This window comes from Aotus nancymaae, unplaced genomic scaffold (assembly GCF_030222135.1).
Source record: "Aotus nancymaae isolate 86718 unplaced genomic scaffold, 86718_ANA_hifiasm-v0.15.2.pri h1tg000057l, whole genome shotgun sequence".
NCBI classification, from domain to species: Eukaryota; Metazoa; Chordata; class Mammalia; order Primates; family Aotidae; genus Aotus; species Aotus nancymaae.
In genome coordinates, this window is record NW_026988471.1 from 22,708,489 (window position 1) to 22,726,728 (window position 18,240).

At 39.3% G+C, this 18,240-nt stretch overlaps 1 protein-coding gene across 2 annotated transcripts in view; it reads left to right on the forward strand.

Annotated features, from left to right (window-relative positions):
• Positions 1-18,240, forward strand: part of UBXN2A (UBX domain protein 2A) — a 60,891-nt gene that overhangs the window by 25,579 nt on the left and 17,072 nt on the right. For both annotated transcript variants that reach the window (XM_064363894.1, XM_064363893.1), the window contains exons 5-7: positions 2,942-3,048; positions 8,497-8,634; positions 9,650-9,808. In XM_064363894.1, the coding sequence (XP_064219964.1) occupies positions 2,942-3,048; positions 8,497-8,634; positions 9,650-9,808 (404 nt within the window). The remainder of the gene's footprint in view (positions 1-2,941; positions 3,049-8,496; positions 8,635-9,649; positions 9,809-18,240) is intronic.

Here is an 18,240-nt window from a genome sequence, read left to right on the forward strand (position 1 = left end):
GTGGCAACAAACTGCTAGCAGTTACACATTGAGCATCCTAAATCCACCAAATCCAAAAATCCAGAATGCTTCAAAATCCAGAATTTTTTGAGAACTGACATGATGCTCAAAGGAGATGCTCATTGGGGCATTTCAGATTTCAAATTTTTTAATTTGGAAAGCTCAACCAGCAAATATTTCAGAATCTGAAACTTCTGGTCCCAGGCATTTCATATAAGGAATATTCAACCTGTACTTTATTCTTTGCTTATACTTACAAGGGGAAAGAAAACTAATTTTAATTAAGAATGTCCTTAATGAAGCAGTAGAATTTGTAAATTTTATATCTCAAACCTTGAATACACAACTTAATATTCTGTATGACAAAATGTGAAGTATACATAAGGTATTTCTACAATATACAGAAGTGTCTCAAGGAAAAGTGCAGTTATTTGAGATCAACAAACTATATATAAATTTTTTTGAGACAGAGTCTTGCTCTGTCACCAGTCTGGAGTGCAATGGGGTGATCTCAACTCACTGCAGCCTCCGCCTCCTGGGTTCAAGCAATTCTCCTGCCTCAGCTTCCTGAGTAGTTGGGACTACAGGCACACACCACCATGCCCAGCTGATTTTTGTATTTTTAGTAGAGACATGGTTTCACCATGTTTCTCAGGTTGGTCTCTGTCTCCTGACCTCATGATCCACCCGCCTCGGCCTCCCAAAGTGCTGGGATTATAGGCGTGAGCCACCACACCCAGCCAACTGTCTACTTTTTCATGGCATATTGCTTCTTCAAGAAAGAATGGTTTACATACGGACTATGGTTATTCCAACTTCCATATTTGGTAGATATTTTCTAATAATGAATGAAGTGAGCCTGGCATTTCAAGGAAAACAACTTATAGTAGCTGTTGAAAATGATAAAATTTTATTTAACCAACTTTCTAAGTGAAAATAAGACTTAGAAAATTGCCACCATAGGCCAGGCTTGGTGTCTCACACCTGTAATCCTACCACTTTGGGAGGCCAACGAGGGTGGATCACTTGAAGCCAGGAGTTTAAGGCCAGTCTGGCCAACATGGCAAAATCCTTTCTCTACTAAAAAAATACAAAAATTAGCTGGTATTGGTGGTGTATATGTGTGATCTCAGCTACTCAGGAGGCTAAGGGATGAGAATCGCTTGACCCTGGTGGATGGAGGTTGCAGTGAGCCAAGATCATGCCACTGCACGCTAGCCCGGGCAACAGAGCAAGACTGTCTTAAAAAAAGAAAAGAAAAGGAAAGCCACCATACCTGACAACTTCTCAAAACGTAAGGAATTTCCTAGTGAGATTAGTATCATTTTAACAAATATAAATTTTGTTACATAATGAAATAAATGTGTCAGCTGTTGGAAGATCTGCATAATTAAGAAAATCAGTATTTTCCAAATGACCAATATATGATGTAATAGAGTGATGCATGAGTAAAAGAGCCAAAGTATCACATATACTAAAATATTTTAATGTAACAAGTATATGAAAAGATGGTAAGTTTTATATTCCACATTCAGATACTCAACTAACTTTTGAGATACTACTACTACTTAATAAATTTTGATTAAGTATCAAAGAAGAATATCCTGGGAAGGCTATTAAAATACTTCTTTTCCTAACTACATGTCTGTATGACGTTTGGTTTTTTAAAAAAACATTTCAATCAAAATAACATGTCACAGCAGGCTGAGAGCAGTACCAATTATGAGACCCCAGCTGATTTTTTGACGTGAGACATTAAAAGTATTTGTGAAAAATCCCTTCACTCTGATTTGCTTTTTAAGTTAATTTAAAATTTTATCAAAGTTTAAGTCATAAAAAGTTAAAGTCTATTCGTTGTGAAAGGCTTATGTTGAAAAATTACTCCTTGGCCCTAGCATCTACTTTTTTTTAGTCGGGGGGAGTTGGAGTCTCACTCTGTCACTAGGCTGGAGTGCAGTGGCGTGATCTCAGCTCACTGCAACCTCTGCCTCCTGGGTTCAAGCGATTCTCCTGCCTCAGCCTCCCCAGTAGCTGGGACTACAGGCGCATGCTACCACGCCCAGCTAATTTTTTGTATTTTTAGTAGAGACAGGGTTTTAGTGTGTTAGCCAGGATGGTTTCGATCTCCTGACCTTGTGATCTGCCCACTTCAATCTCCCAAAGTGCTGGGATTACAGGCGTGAGCCACTGCATCTGGCCCACCAGTTAAATTTTTTCTAAGGGATGACTGTGGTGAAACCCTTCTTCCTTCTTCAGTGGACTGGTTGTCTGCTAGGGGAGCTCTACTGCTTTTGCTCTGGAGTCTGTGATCCTGAGTATTCTCCTCTGTCCTGGTTACTCAATTCTCTGCCTCTCCTAACATCCCTTCCCTCTTATATTTTAATTTTTATGAAGCCAGTTATATTAGTCCATTTATACACTGCTGATAAAGACATACCTGAGACTGGGAAGAAAAGGAGGTTTAATTTGACTTACAGTTCCACATGGCTGGGGAGGTCTCATAATCATGGCACCAGCAAGAGAAAATGAGCAAGAAGCAAAAGTGGAAAATCCTGAGAAACCCATCATGAGACTTATTCACTATCAACAGAATAGCACGGGAAAGATCAGCCCCCATGATTCAAGAACCTCCTCCTGGGTCCTTCCCACAACAGGTGGGAATTCTGGGAGATACAATTCAGCTTGAGATTTTGGTGGGGACACCACCAAACCATATCAATAATTTTAATTTTTTGTAGAAACTGGGTCTGCCTATGTTACCAGGGCTGGTCTCAAACTCCTACACTCAAGCAATCCTCTTGCCTTGGCCTCCCGAAATGCTGGGATTGCGAGAGTTAACCACCCCACCCGGCCTGAATAGTGATAGAAGAAATTTTCAAGGGACTTTCAATCCTACTACATTTTATTAACATGATGCATTTTGTTTCCTACTGTTTTGCAGGTAGATGTAAATATAAAATTATGGAAAAACGGATTCACCGTCAATGATGATTTCAGAAGTTATTCTGATGGTGCGAGTCAACAGTTTTTGAACTCCATCAAAAAGGGGTGAGTAGCCAGGTGTGGTGGCTCAAGCCTGTAATCCCAAAACTTTGGCAGGCTGTGGCATGAGAATTGCTTGAGCTCAGCAGTTCAACACCAGCGTGGGTAACATAATAAGACCTTATGTCTACTTAAAAAAAAAATTACCCAGGCAGCCTAGCTACTCAAGATTGCTTACACCTGGGAGATCAAGGCTACAGTGAGCCATGATTGCACCACTCCAGCCTGGGCAACAGCATAAATAAATAAGGAGGTGGGGTGAATAATCTTTGTAATAGGAAGATATTTTAGGCATGTTTTTTGTCAAAGAATTCATTTTAATGTTCACACACCCCCTACACATTCACAGATATACTTTTTCTTTTGTAAATTCACATTTTTATAAGATTAATTTTCTTAAGAGAACCACAACTACAATTTTTTTCCTTTTTGAGATAGTCTCTCTCTGTCACCCAGTCTGGAGTACAATGGCATGATCTCGGCTCACTGCAACCTCCACCTTCTGGAGTCAAATGATTCTCATGCCTCAGCCTCCCGAGTAGCTGAGATGATGGGTGCGTGCCACCATGCCCATCTAATTTTTGTGTTTTTATTAAAGAACGGGGTTTCACTATGTTGGCCAGGCTGGTCTTGAACTCCTAACATCAAGTGATCTGCCCACCTCAGCCTTCCAAAGTGCTGGGATTATAAGCATGACTCACCGCGCCCCGCCAACAACTATAATTTTGAAGAAAGTTTAGGAACTTGAATTCTTATCAACCCACATCTTACTTAAACTAATTTACTTTACTAAGTATTTTTTAATGCCACATCTTCTTTATTATTTAATATTTATGTTTAAATATCTGTAGAGTCTTTTAAATGGTCATGTTAAAAGCCTCTCTTACCCTGCTCCAGCTTGGGAGGATGTGTGATTTATGAATTAAAATTTTAAAAGAAAAAAACTGTAATGTTTACTGTATATTTATTAATTTAAGTATTATACATGCTTGATCTAGAAAATTTTTTTAAGTATTAAGAACTTGGAAATCACTTAGGCGCAGTGGCTTATGCCTGTATTCTCAGCACTTTGGGAGGCCGAAGTGGGTGGATCACCTGAGGTTAGGAGTTTAAGACCAGCCTGGCCAACATAGTGAAACCCTGTCTCTATTAAAACATACAAAAATTAGCTGGGTGTGGTAGCAGGCGCCTGTAATTCCAGCTACTTGGGAGGCTGAGGAAGGGAGAATTGCTTGAACCCAGGACGTGGAGGTTGCAGTGAGTCAAGATGGTGCCACTGTACTCTAGCCTGGGCAACAGAGAGAGAGTCCATCTAAAAAAACAAAAAAAAAAAGAACTGGAAAATCACTTATAATGTAACCACTCAGAAGTAACTACTTTTAACATTTTTGGTGAATTTCATTCTATCATGTTCTGTCCATAAATTCATATATATGATGTGTACAGTTATTTTTAAAACAATTTTAAATTCATCATACAAAATATTGGAATATAGCTGAACAATATTTTATCACAACAGTGCTCCATAATTTTTATATATACTTAATTGTTCTTGGCAACATAGTGTTTTTTGTTTTTATGTATTTTTGAGTCTGAATGTTGCTCTGTCACCCAGGCCGGAGTGCAGCGGCACAGTCATAGCTCACTGCAGCTTCAAACTCCCCATCTCAAGTGGTCCTCCCACCTTGGCCTCCCAAATAGCTGCAACTATAGGATTGCACCACCATGCCCAGCTATTTTTTTAAAATGTTTGGTAGCAATAAGGTCTTGCTGTGTTACCCAGGTTGGTCTCAAAACTCCTGAGCTCAAGCAGTCCTTCTGCCTTGGCCTGCCAAAGTGCTGGGATTACCAGCATGAGCCACCATGCCCAGCTAAGTATTTAAAATTTTACTACTATGAAAAATATTTTGACTATTTTTTATATTTATGTTAAAAAAAAAACTTTGTTTATATATAATTATATATAAAAACCAAAGGGATGAATAATAAAATTCATCCCTTTGAAGTATACAGTTAAGTATTTTTTAATGTTTACAGAGTTACAATCATCAGCACAATCTAATTTCAGAATACCATTATAACCCCCAAAAACCAAATATATTGCTGAAAGAAAAAAAAAATCAGACACTAGAAATCACTCTTCATTTTCCCCTTCACTACAGCCCTGACATAACCATGAATCCACTTTCTGTCTATCTCTATGGATTATGAATCCACTTTCTGTCTATCTCTATGGATTTCTGTATCTATGTATTTGCCTGTTCTACACATTGCGTATAAATGGAATCATACAGTATGTGGCCTATTATATCTGATTTCTTTCCTTTAGCATAATGTTTTCAAGGTTTATCCATGTTGTAGCTTGTATCTGTTCTTCTTTTTTTTTTTGGAGACAGAGTGTTAAGCTCTGTCACCCAGACTGGAGTGCAGTGATGCAATCTTGGCTCACTGCAACCTCCACCTCCCGGGTTCAAGCGATTCTCCTGCCTTAGCCTCCTGAGTAGCTGGGATTACAGGCGTGCACCACCATGCCCAGCTAATTTTTGTATTTTTAGTAGAGACGGGGTTTCACCATGTTGGTCAGGTTGGTCTCAAACTCCTGACCTCGTGATCTGCCCACCTTGGCCTCCCAAAGTGCTGGAATTACAGGCATGAGCCACTATACCCAGCCCTTGTTCTTTATTCTTATTTCCATTGTATGGATATAGCACATTTTGTTTATTCATTTATCAGTGATTAGTCATTTGGATCATTTCCACATTTTGGGCTATTATGAATAAGCTACTGTGAACATTTATCTACAAGTTTTTGTGTGGTCATATGTTTTCATTTCTCTCAGGTATAAATCTAGAAGTGGAATTGTTAACTCTTATGTTAACTTTATGAAGAACTGCCCAAATGTATTCCAAAGTGGCTGTACCATTTAACATTCCTACTAGCTCTGTATGAGAGTTCCAATTTTTCCACATCCTAACGCATGTTGGTTTCTTTTTAAAATTATAGCCATTTTAGTGGTTGTGAAGGGGTATGTCATTCTGATTTTGACTTACATTTCTCAATGACCAGTGATGTTGAGTGTCTTTTCGTGTACTTATTGGCCATTTGTGCATCCTCTTTAAAGAAATGTCTGTTTAAATCCTCTGTCCAGTATTTTCTTTGCCTTTTTTTTTTTTTTTTTTTTTTTTTGTTGAGACACAGTCTTACTTTGTTGGCCAGGCTGGAGTGCACTGGGATGATCTCGGCTCACTGCAACCTCTGTCTCCCAGATTCAAGCGATTCTTGTGCCTCCGCCTCCCAAGTAGCTGGGATAACAGGCATGTACCACCCCACCTGGCTAATTTTTGTATTTTAGTAGAGACAGGGTTTTACCATGTTGGCCAGGCTGGTCTTGAACTCCTGACCTCAAGGGATCCACCTGCCTCAGCCTTTCAAAGTGCTGGAGTTACAGGCATGAGCTACTGGCTCAGCCTGTTTGTATTTTCAGGTGGATTATTTGCATTTTTGTTGAGTTGTAAGAATTTGTCATATTTTCTTAATGCAAATTCCTTATCAGATATATGATTTGCAAATATTTTCTCTCATTCTTTGAGCACCTTTCAACCCAAACAGAAAAAATGAAACAATTACATAGAATTGCTATATGTATAGAGTGCTATTTATTCACTAAAATATTTTTTAGACTTTCTTATTGAAGTATGACTTATATACACAAAAGTACAGGCCAGGTAGGCCAGTTGCAGTGGCTAATGCATATAATCTTAGAACCACTTTGGAAGGCCAAGGCAGGAGCATCATTTGAGCCCAGGAATTAAACCAGCCCTGGCAACATAATGAGATCCCATCTATACAAAAAAAAACCTAAAAAAATCAGCTGTGGTGGCACACACCTATAGTCCCAGATATTTAGGAAGCTAAGATGGAAGAATCACTTGAGCCCAAGAGGTTGCAGCTGCAATGAGCCATGTTGGTGCCACTGGACTCCAGCCTGGGCAACAGAGTGAGATCCTATCTCAAAAAAAAAAAAAAATGAAAAGAAAAGTACAGAAATCACAACTATATACTAAATGAATTTGGATTATTTCTGTTAGAATAAATCCACTACTTTAAAATAATTTGTTAAAATTTGTCCTTTGGCCGTGCACAGTGGCTCATACCTGTAATCCCAACACTGGGAGGCTGGGGTGGATCACTTGAGCCTAGGAGTTCAAGACCAGCCTGGGCAACATGGTGAAACACCACCTCTACAAAATATACAGAAATTAGCTGGGCATGGTGGCCTCTATGCTACTCGGGAGTCTGAGGCAGGAGGATCACTTCAGCCCAGGAGGTCAAGGCTTGTAGTAAGCCATGATTGCACCACTGCACTCCAGCCTGGGCGACAGAGGGAGACCCTGTCTCAAAAAAAAAGAAAAATCAAATTGTTTAGTTAACAGAGGTATCCAATCTTTTGGCTTCCCTGGACCACATTGGAAGAAGAAGAATGGTCTTGGGGCGCACATAAAATACTAAAATGCACTAATACTAATGATAGCCCATGAGCCTAAAAAAAGTTGCAGAAAAATCTCATAAATCTCATAATGTTTTAAGAAAGTTTACAAATTTTTGTTGGGCCATGTTCAAAGCCATCCTAGGCCACAGGTTGGACAAGCTTGGTGTAGTATATAGTCATCAAATATTTCATGACTTTAGTACTATTCTAGGTACTGGTATAAAACTCATGCTGGTCAGGGGGTGGTGGTTCACACCTATAATCCCAGCACTTTGGGAGGCTGAGGGAGCAAGATTGCTTGAGCCCAGGAGTTCAAGACCAGCCTGGACAAGACTCTGTCTCTACAAAAAATTTTAAAAATATAGCCGGGCACTGTGGCGCATGCCTTTAGTCCCAGCTACTTGGAAGGTTGAGGTGGGAGGATCGCTTGAGCCCAGGAGTTCTGGGCTATAGTGCGATATGCCGATCGGGTGTCCACACTAAGTTCAGTATCAATATGGTGACCTCCCGGGAGTGGGGGACCACCAGATTGCCTAAGGAGGGGTGAACTGGCCCAGGTCAGAAATGGAGCAGGTCTCCCATGCTGATCAGTAGTGGGATCGTGGCTGTGAATAGCCACTGCACTCCAACCTGGGCAACATAATGAGACCCTGTCTCTGAAAAAAGAAAAGAAAAAAATATTTTTTTAGGTATATATTTTCATGATAAAAAGTAATAAATAAAGCTCATACTGTTCGTGAGCTTATAGTCTTATAAATTATATTGTTCTTTTGGGTTTTTGGTATTGTTTATATTATTTAATTACATTGTTTTGAATACGTTTAATTATTTCATTGTAGGGAATGTTATATATCTCTTATTTCTGTATGTTTCTACATATTATTCATTTTTTGCATGTACAGAATGTTTTTCAGAGAAAGAAAATACATTGGGAGCTTTATCACTTTATTTCTTTGCTTTCCAAGGGAATTACCTTCAGAATTACAGAGAATTTTTGATAAAGAAGAGGTGGACGTTAAAGTTGAAGACAAGAAAAATGAAGTATGTATGTCTACGAAGCCTGTGTTCCAGCCCTTTTCAGGACAGGGTCACAGACTAGGAAGGTAAGTATGCCTATTGTCTTGTTTTCCCTAGATCAAGGTTTAACTAATTATCTATCATTATTTTACCCATGTAGACCACATGAATAGAGCTTATCATTTCTCTCATTGGAAATCAGATTTTTTTAATGTTAATTTTTATGAGGATTCTTAAATTATGTTACCTAAGTGTATATTAACAATGCCAGCACTACACTAAAAAATCATGGGGGCTTTTTTTGTTTTATCCAAATCAAAAGGTCTTGGCTTATTAAGGACAGAATTCAATAGGTAAGTCCTTTTCTCTCCCTTGCACCCACTACTATAGAGTACATGTGCTAGCTTTTGAATATTATTGTTCTTTTTTAATGGTTACCACTGCCTGCAGCATTGTGTTGTATGATCTATGTATGAATTTTGAGGTAATAAAAATGAAAATTAGTGTCAGTATCAAAGCCTTTAATTATTTTCAAGTTTTACAGTTCCCATCCCATCTAACAGATAACACAGAGAGATTAGATATGGGAGCTCTTTGATTTTTATAAATTCTCATATTTTTAATTATCAAGATTGGTAAGGTACGTACATATCTAGTCACACATACAAATATATCTGGATGCATCTTTCAGAATGATGAGGAAGTACTTTATTTAGTTTCTTTTTTATTATAACCCAAGGACTAAGCTCAATTAAAGAACTTATAATTTCTTTTAGAAATTCAACCTGGGCAGTAGATAAAGTCCATAGATCTATGAACCTTCTTTAAAATTATCCATTCTGTAAAGCACTACTCAAATAATGCCAGTAACAATATATGTAGCTTACAAATTACTTGGATATATATAATTTATCAGATTCTTAGAACCATCATATAATGTGGACATAATTTATCTTTCTGTTATTATTGAAGAAACAGATATAACTTACAAAAATCTTCCTAAAAGTTATACTTACTGTAAAATTTTTATAGTAATTATTTAATGATAAAGTTTTATTGAATGGATAAACATGTCTAACTTTGTTGTCTGGATTTCCTTAGTGCCACACCAAAAATTGTTTCTAAAGCAAAGAGTATTGAGGTTGAAAATAAAAATAATTTGTCTGCTGTTCTGCTGAACAACTTGGAACCTGTTACTAATATACAGATCTGGTTGGCCAACGGGAAAAGGATTGTCCAGAAATTTAACATCTCTCATAGGTGAGTCTTCAATTTCAGTATTTGATTTTTTTTCACCAAGTTTAAATTGCATTTCTTCTTTTCAGTTCAGTCAACAGTTTGTTTATTTATTTATTTATTCTGAGACAGAGTCTTGCTCTCTCACCCAGGCTGGAGTACAGTGGCACGATCTCGTCTCACCACAACCTCTGCCCCCCAGGTTCAAGCAGGATTTTCCTGCCTCAGCCTCCCGAGTAGCTGCAATTACAGGCATGTGCCACCATGCCTGTAATTTTTATATTTTTAGTAGAGATGAGATTTTGCCATGTTAGCCAGGCTGGTCTCGAACAGGCTGATCCGCCCACCTCAGCCTTCCAAAGTGCTGGGATTACAGGCATGAGCCACTGCTCCTGGCCTTCTTAAAAGCTTTTTTTAGCTGGGTGTCATGGCTTATGCTTGTAGTCCTAGCAATTTGGGAAGCTGGGGTGGGCAGATTGCTTAAGCCCAGGAGTTCATGACCACCTCGGGCAATATGGTGAAACCGTATCTTTACAAAAAATACAAAAATTAACTGGGCGTGATGGCACACACCTGTAGCTCCAGCTACTCAGGAGGCTGAGGTGAAAGAATCACTTGAGCCCAGGAGGTTGAGGCTGCAATGAGCCATGATCTCACCACTGTACTCCAGCCTGAGTGACAGAGCAAGAACCTATCTCAAAAGGGGAAAAAAGTTTATTTCATTTGTTTTAATTAAAAGTAGAAACAGCCGGCCTCGGTGACATGTGCCTGTAGTCCCAGCTATTCAGGAGGCTGAGGTGGGAGGATCACTTGAGCCCAGGAGTTCTGGGCTATAGTGCGATATGACGATTGGGTGTCTGCACCAAGTTTGGCATCATTATGGTGACTTCCTGGGAGTGGGGGACCACCAGGTTGCCTAAGGAGGGGTGAACCGGCCCAGGTTGGAAATGGAGCAGGTCAAAACTCCTGTGCCACTGCACTCCAGCCTGGGTAACAAGAGCGAAACTCCGTCTCAAAAAAAAAAAAAAAGGTAGAAACACCATATATAGCATATGTTGTTTTTATTTTTATTTTTAAAAATCATTTATTTATTTATTTATTTTCAGGAAATGTGGCACAGATAAATAACAAATATATGACCGGGCATGGTGCCTCACACCTGTAATCCCAGCAGTTTGGGAGGCTGAGGTGGGTGGATCATGAGGTCAGGAGTTCGAGACCAGCCTGGCCAAGATGGTAAAACCCCATCTCTTCTAAAAAACACAAAAATTAGCTGGGCATGGTGGCGGGCGCCTGTAATCCCAGCTGCTCGGAAGGCTGAGGCAGGAGAATCGCTTGAACCCAGGAGGCAGAGGTTGCAGTGAGCAAAGATCACGCCATTGCACTCCAGCCTGGGCAACAGAGCAAGACTCCATCTCAAAAAAAAAAAAAATAGAAAGAGAGAGTTAAAAGAATAAGAATAGGTTGGACACGGTGGCTCACGCCTGCAATCCCAGTGCTTTGGGAGGCCAAGGTGGGCGGATCACAAGGTCAGGAGATCGAGACCGTCCTGGCCAACATGATGAAACCCCATCACTACTAAAATACAAAAAAAAAAAAAATTAGCCAGGGTGGGTGGCGTGTGCCTGTAGTCCCAGCTACTCAGGATACTGAGGCAGAGGAATCACTTGAACCCGGGAGGTGGAGGTTGCAGTGAGCCGAGATCATGCCACCACACTCCAGCCTGGGTAACGGAGCAAGAATCCATCTCAAAAAAAAAAAAAAAAAAGAATAAGAATAAAATACATATGTACCACCTACCTCAAAACATAGATTCTTACCAGTATACTTTATGTGTCTTTCTATGGTCATGTCTCTTTTCTTCTGTAGAAGAGATAAATAACTATTGTCCTAAATTTGTATTGATAATTTGCTGCTTTTATTTATAGTTTTACCTAGTATATATGTATTCCTAAAATATACTAAGTTGTTTTGCTTATTTTCAAATAATTACTCCAAATTTCAAACCAGCAAAATCTTACAGAAAAGGCTTAAGAACAATATAAAGAACTTTTCTGCCTAACCATTCAAGAGTAAGTGCCAGTCTGATGACCCATCGCTTGAAATACTTAAGTATAGATTATATATAAACAAGGACCTTCTTCCCCATAACCACAATACAGCCAGTTAAATCAGGAAACTTAACCTTAATAGACTTGCCACACCCTAATTCAAGGTTTTCCATTTTATCCGATACCATCCTTTACAGTAAAAGGCCATTCAGAATCACACATTTGCTATGGCTCAGTTTGAAATAGTTCCTTGTCTTCCTTTGATTTTTATAACCTTGACTTTTTTTAATGTTACAAGCCAATTTCTTTTTGATGTTTCCTCATGATTATATTTAGGTCACTAGTTTTGGCAGGGATGTGACAGAGCTAATGCTTTGTACCTCTCGTTGTATTCCAACAGGTGCCATCATTTACATTTGTCCCATTATGATGATGTTAAATTTGACACTTGATTAAAATGGTGTCTACCAGACTCCTTTACTGTAAAGTTATTCATTTTCCCTTTGTAATTAATCCATATTTTATGGGGAAGGACTTTGAAATAGGATACTTATGTTCCTTACAAAACCTCAGATTGATTGATTGGTTGATTTATGTCTATAACTACTCACATAGATTTTATTTTATCCTATTTTATTCAATAGTTTATGAACTCTTACTATCGTTATTTATTCTGATACTCACATTGTCTCAGGTAGTTTGTGAGACCTCCTTTAAACTGGTTCTTGTGTTATTTTGAAATGTTCCCATAATTCTTGAACATTTCCTCATTTTCAGCACAAATTATTTTTTCAAATTCATTCCATGCTTCTCCAGGAATCCCTGGTTCTTTTTAGTGGACAGTGGTATTGAGAATCCAGGATCTGGGTACTAGATATACTTATTGTTTATCAGGATGCCACTGCTTCCAGGCCCTCTGTGTGGAAAGAATTGTTTGTGTGTGCAGACACGCACACTTGTAAAAAAGAAAACTATTTGAAAAATTGAAGAGGGAATACTTCCAAACTCATTCTATGAGGCCAGCATTATCCAGATACCAAAATCAACAAAGACACACACAAAAAACCTGTACCTACACATATGCATATATGCACTTATGTTTATATCTGTATTTATTCCTGTTCTTTTTTTTTTTTTTTTTTTTTTGAGACAGTCTCACTCTTTTGCCTAGGCTGGAGTGCAGTGGCACGATCTCAGCTAATTGCAACCTCTTCCTCCTGGGTTCAAGTGATTCTTGTGCCTTAGCCTTCTGAGTAGCTGAGATTATAGGCACCCATCATCACTCCTGGCTAATTTGTTTTTTGTTTGTTTATTTGTTTTTTGGGTTGTTTTTGAGACGGACTCTAGCTCTGTCACCAGACTGGAGTGCAGTGGCACAATCTTGGCTCACTGCAACCTCTGCCTCTTGGGTTCAGGTGATTCCTCCTGCCTCAGCCTCCTGAGTAGCTGGGACTACAGGTGTGTGCCACCATGCCCAGCTAATTTTTGTACTTTAGTAGAGACAGAGTTTCACCCTGTTGGCCAGGATGGTCTCAATCTCCTGACCTCGTGATCCACCCGCCTTGGCCTCCCAAAGTGCTGGGATTACAGGCATGAGCCACGGCTCACGACCTAATTTTTCTATTTTTAGTAGAGAGGGTTTCATTCACCATGTTGGCCAGGTTGGTCTTGAACTCCTGGCCTAAGTTTGATGAAGAAGTAGTTTGTGGAGAAGTATGATTGGAGGGCAAAAGGGGTATGATCTAATGGTAATAAATTAAGGGGAACTTAGCTCAGCCTGTTTGTTCAGATTTTTCTTGGCATCTCTGCATCTTCAAGGATAAAGGTGTTCCTTTCCTCTTGGTATAGGGACGATACCTCTGGAATGAAAGTTTTATGACCTACTTTAGAGGAAGGAGATAATTTCTTTTATAGGCTGCTTTGAGGGGAGAAGGGCAAGGGGAAAATGAGAGTGACCTACTTGCTTCTGCTGTTTTCTCAAATGCCAAGGTGCTATATTTTAGGGTACCATATCCTGAACCCTGTCAACCTTTTTAGCACTGTGACATGTTTCTCTTAATCTTTGGTAATGCTTTTTGTGCTAAATCTACTCTGCCTGATATTAATATGGTCATAACAGCTTCCTTCTAGTTAGTATTTGCCTGGTATATCTTTCTCCCCTTTTTTTTTTTGAGACAGTCTTGTTCTATTACCAGGCTGGAGTGCAGTGGTGCAATCTCAGCTCACTGCAACCTCTGCCTCCCAGGTTCAAGCGATTCTCCTGCCTCAGCCTCCTGAGTAGTTGGGATTACAGGTGCATGCCACCACACCTAGCTAATTTTTGTATTTTTAGTAGAGACGGGGTTTCACCATGTCGGTCAGGCTGGTCTCGAACTCCTGACCTCATGATCCACCCGCCTCAGCCTCCCAAAGTGCTGGGATTACAGGTGTGAACCACCATGCCCAGCCTCTCCCAACTTTTAATTTCAACTTATCTCTATATATTTATCTGTCTGTATATTGAAAACTATCTCTTATAAATAGTTACCTGAGTTTTGTTTTTAAATCTAGGCTAACAGTATTAGTCGTTTCTGGTTTTGTGGGGTTTTTTTTCCCTCCTCCTGCTTTACTCTGCAAGGAGGTTTCTTTTTGTGGTTTTGTTTTTAGCTACCATGTACTGGGGGCTTTTTATGTGTTTGACTTTCTTGAAGGCATTTCACTTTTATTTCTGTCAAAACCATTCTAGACAGCTGAAATTACACAACTGATTATCATAATAATAGAAGAAGCACAAGTTTGAAATTGTATCTTGGAATGTTCTTTTGTGACCTAAATTCCTTCCAAATGAAGAGAGGAGAGCAAACTAAAGATGTATAAAATGAGAAGGGGGATTTGTTATTCTGGCCCAAGCTTATTTGTTTATCATCATGGAAATAAAATACGTTAGTCTCGACTTGTTTATCTAGATCAGTAACAATGAAACATGTAGATTTTTTTTCCCTAAATGACTGAAGCATTTAAAAATTTTTGGCCACAGCATTTATTTGGTAATGATTAATCAGGCTAAATAATTTTATTTTGTTTATTGTTTTTGGTGGAGACAGGGTCTCACCTGCTGAGATTACAGGCATGAGCCACTGCACCTGACCAACAGTTTCACTCTGTTACTCTCTTCCTACCTTTTTGCTATTTTTGTCAACAAATGTTACTTCTATGAACATTTTAACAACTCTCAAAATGTTATTACTTGTAAACAATTAATATTCACTTATAATTACATTTTATTTTTTCTGGTGTTTTCCCCTCAATTTGATGTGTTTTAGCCTGAATAATTATCCTTAGTATCTCTTTAATTTCATTTATTTATTTATTTATTTTAGAAACAAAGTCTTGCTCTGTCACCCAGGCTGGAGTGCAGTGGCACAATCTTGGCTCACTGCAACCTCTGCCTCCTGGGTTGGAGCAATTCACTTGCCTCAGTCTCCCAGTAGCTGGTATTACAGGTGTGTACCACCATGCCTGGCTAATTTTTGTATTTTCAGTAGAGATAGGATTTCGCCATGTTAGCCAGCTGGTCTTGACAAGACTCCTTACTTCAGGTGATCCACCCACCTCGGCTTCCCAGAGTGTTGGGATTACAGGCGTGAGCCACTGCACTGAGCCAATTTTTGTAATTTTTTTTTAGTAGAGATGGGGTTTCACCATGTTGTCCAGGCTGGTCTCCAACTCCTGACCTCATGATCTGCCCACCTCGGCCTCCCAAAGTGCTGGGATTACAGGCGTGAGTCATCTCGCCCAGCCTTTAGTATCTCTTTAGTTGCTTATCTACTAATGATGAATTCTCTTAGCTTTGATTTGAACACATCTTCATTTTTTTAAATTAATTTTTTATTATATTTTTACACTAGGTACAGACCTCATATATCTTCATTTTTAAAGACTGTTTTCACTAGGCTAGAATTGTCAGGTTTTTCTAGCACATCAGCTCTTAAGAATGCCCATACATTGTCTTCCAGCTTCCATTCTTCCTACTGAAAAATTAGCCATCAGCCTTTTCCTTGCTTTTTTGAAAGGTATTAAGTATTTTTTTCTCTCAGTTTAAAATTTTTCTCCTTGTTCATAGATTTTAACAGTTTGAATGTGATGTGCCTAGGTGTTAGTTGTCTTTCTATTAGGTTGCTTAGAATTTGCTGAGTTTCTTGGATTCATAGTTTAGGTTTTTTGTCAGTTTGGGGAGTTTCTTGGCCAGTATTGATGGAAATTTTCTCGTATTTTATTCTCTCTTGTATTTGGCATTTGTGACTTTATTTACATGTATGTTAGATATTATCAGTGTATCTTATGTTCTATTCTAATTTTTTTCTTCTTTTTCCTTCTGATTCAGTCTGCCTATTTTCTATTTGACCTGTCTTCCAGTTCAGTAATATGTTGTATTGGTTTGGTCTGTTAAATACATCTGTTGGAATTCTTACTTTCAATTACACTATCACTTCTAGACTTTTCATTTGAGTCTTTGTTATTTTTAAGATCTCAGGTGAAATTCCTCATCTTTTTCATTTTGTTTGTTGCTTCTTCTGGATTTTAGCATACCTCATAATTCATCTGGTCATTAAATATTGTTTACGGAAACATTGTAGAAGTTTCAGATGACATTATCTTCCTCCAAAGATAGCTGTGCTTCTGTCAGACAGATTCCTAATGGATTATGTTGATTTTATTAAGAGTTGGTTGGATTGACTATAGATTTTACTGGGGCTAGTTGGTTATCTGTTTTGCTTTTAGAGTATGGACTTGATCCTTAGGGTCTGACTCTGGGAACTGGTGAAAACCTAGGTGTTTACCAAGACTCCTCCACATTGGCAGAGCTTAAACTCCAGAAGCCATGTGTCTAGCATTTTTCAGCTGTTAGACTGTCTCCTCAGTTGCTATTTTCTGCTGGGTTCTTTGAATTCTCATTCTACTAATAGCTGAGGAGTTATCTAATAACTTGAGAATTTGCTACGGTTTTCTGGGCACATTTCTTTGTGATTCCCTCTCTTCCAGGATTTTGGCTCATAAATCCCAACTTCTTGTCTCTCCTTGGTATAGTGAATTTCCCCTGCTAATTCACTGCTACAAATTGGAAAATGCCCTCAGTGAAAAAAACATTGTGAATGTGGAGCTCACCTTGTGGATTTCCCTTCTCACAGAGCTCTCAAATATTTTGCATTGGTTGGTCTTCACTGCTTTCACACAGCCCTTTTATGTTTAAATGCTCCTTGACTTATGGTGTAATGTCCCCATAAACCCATCCATGTTGAAATGCATTTAATACCTTGATAAATCCATTGTAAAGTTGAAAAACTGTTATGTCAAAGCATTGTGAGGCGGGGACCATCTGTATATTGTCCAGCTTTTATAGCAATAAATTTATTTATTTTTGAGAGGGAGTCTTGCTCTGTCGCCTAGGCTGGAATGCAGTGGCTCAGTCTTGGCTCACTGCAACCTTCACCTCCCAGGTTCATGTGGTTCTCCTGTCTCAGCCTCCTGAGCAGCTGGGATTACAGGCACATGCCACCATGCCCGGATAATTTTTGTATTCTTAGTAGAGACGGGGTTTCACCATGTTGGTCAAGCTGGTCTCAAACTCCTGACCTCATGATTCACCCTCCTTGGCGTCTCAAAGTGCAGGGATTACACATATGAGCCACTGCGCCCGGCATATAGCAATATTTTTAGGAGCACTACGTAAATCAAAGCTATTTCATAAATGATCAAAACAAAACCCTCTTACTGCCTTTTTATTTTTTGAGATGGAGTCTCGCTCTGTCACTCAGGCTGGAGTGCAGTGGCGCCATCTTGGTTCACTGAAACCTGCACCTCCCAGGTTCAAGCATTTCTCCTGCCTCAGCCTTCCATGTAGTTGGGATTACAGGCATGCGCCACCACACCTGGCTAATTTTTGTATTTTTAATAGAGATAGGGTTCACCATATTGGCCAGGCTGGTCTCAGGTGATCTGCCCACTTCAGCTTCCTAAAGTGCTGGGATTACAGCATGAGTCACCACACCCAGCCCTCTTAATGTCCTTTTTTTTGTTTTTTTGGAGACGGAGTTTTCCTGTTGTTGCTCAGGCTGGAGTGCAATGAATGGCACAATCTCAGCTCACCGCAACCTCTGTCTGCCTCCCGGGTTCAAGTGATTCTCCTACCTCAGCCTCTGGAGTAGCTGGGATTACAAGCATGCACCACCATGCCTGGCTAATTTTTTATATTTTTAGTAGAGACAGGGTTTTTCTATGTTGGTCAAGCTGCTCTTGAACTCCCAACCTCAGGTGATCCACCTGCCTCGGCCTCCCAAAGTGCTGGGGTTACAGGCGTTGAGCCACCACACCCGGCCTCTCTTAATGTCTTTTTAAATTCTGCTGAATCTTTAGTTATGTTCCATT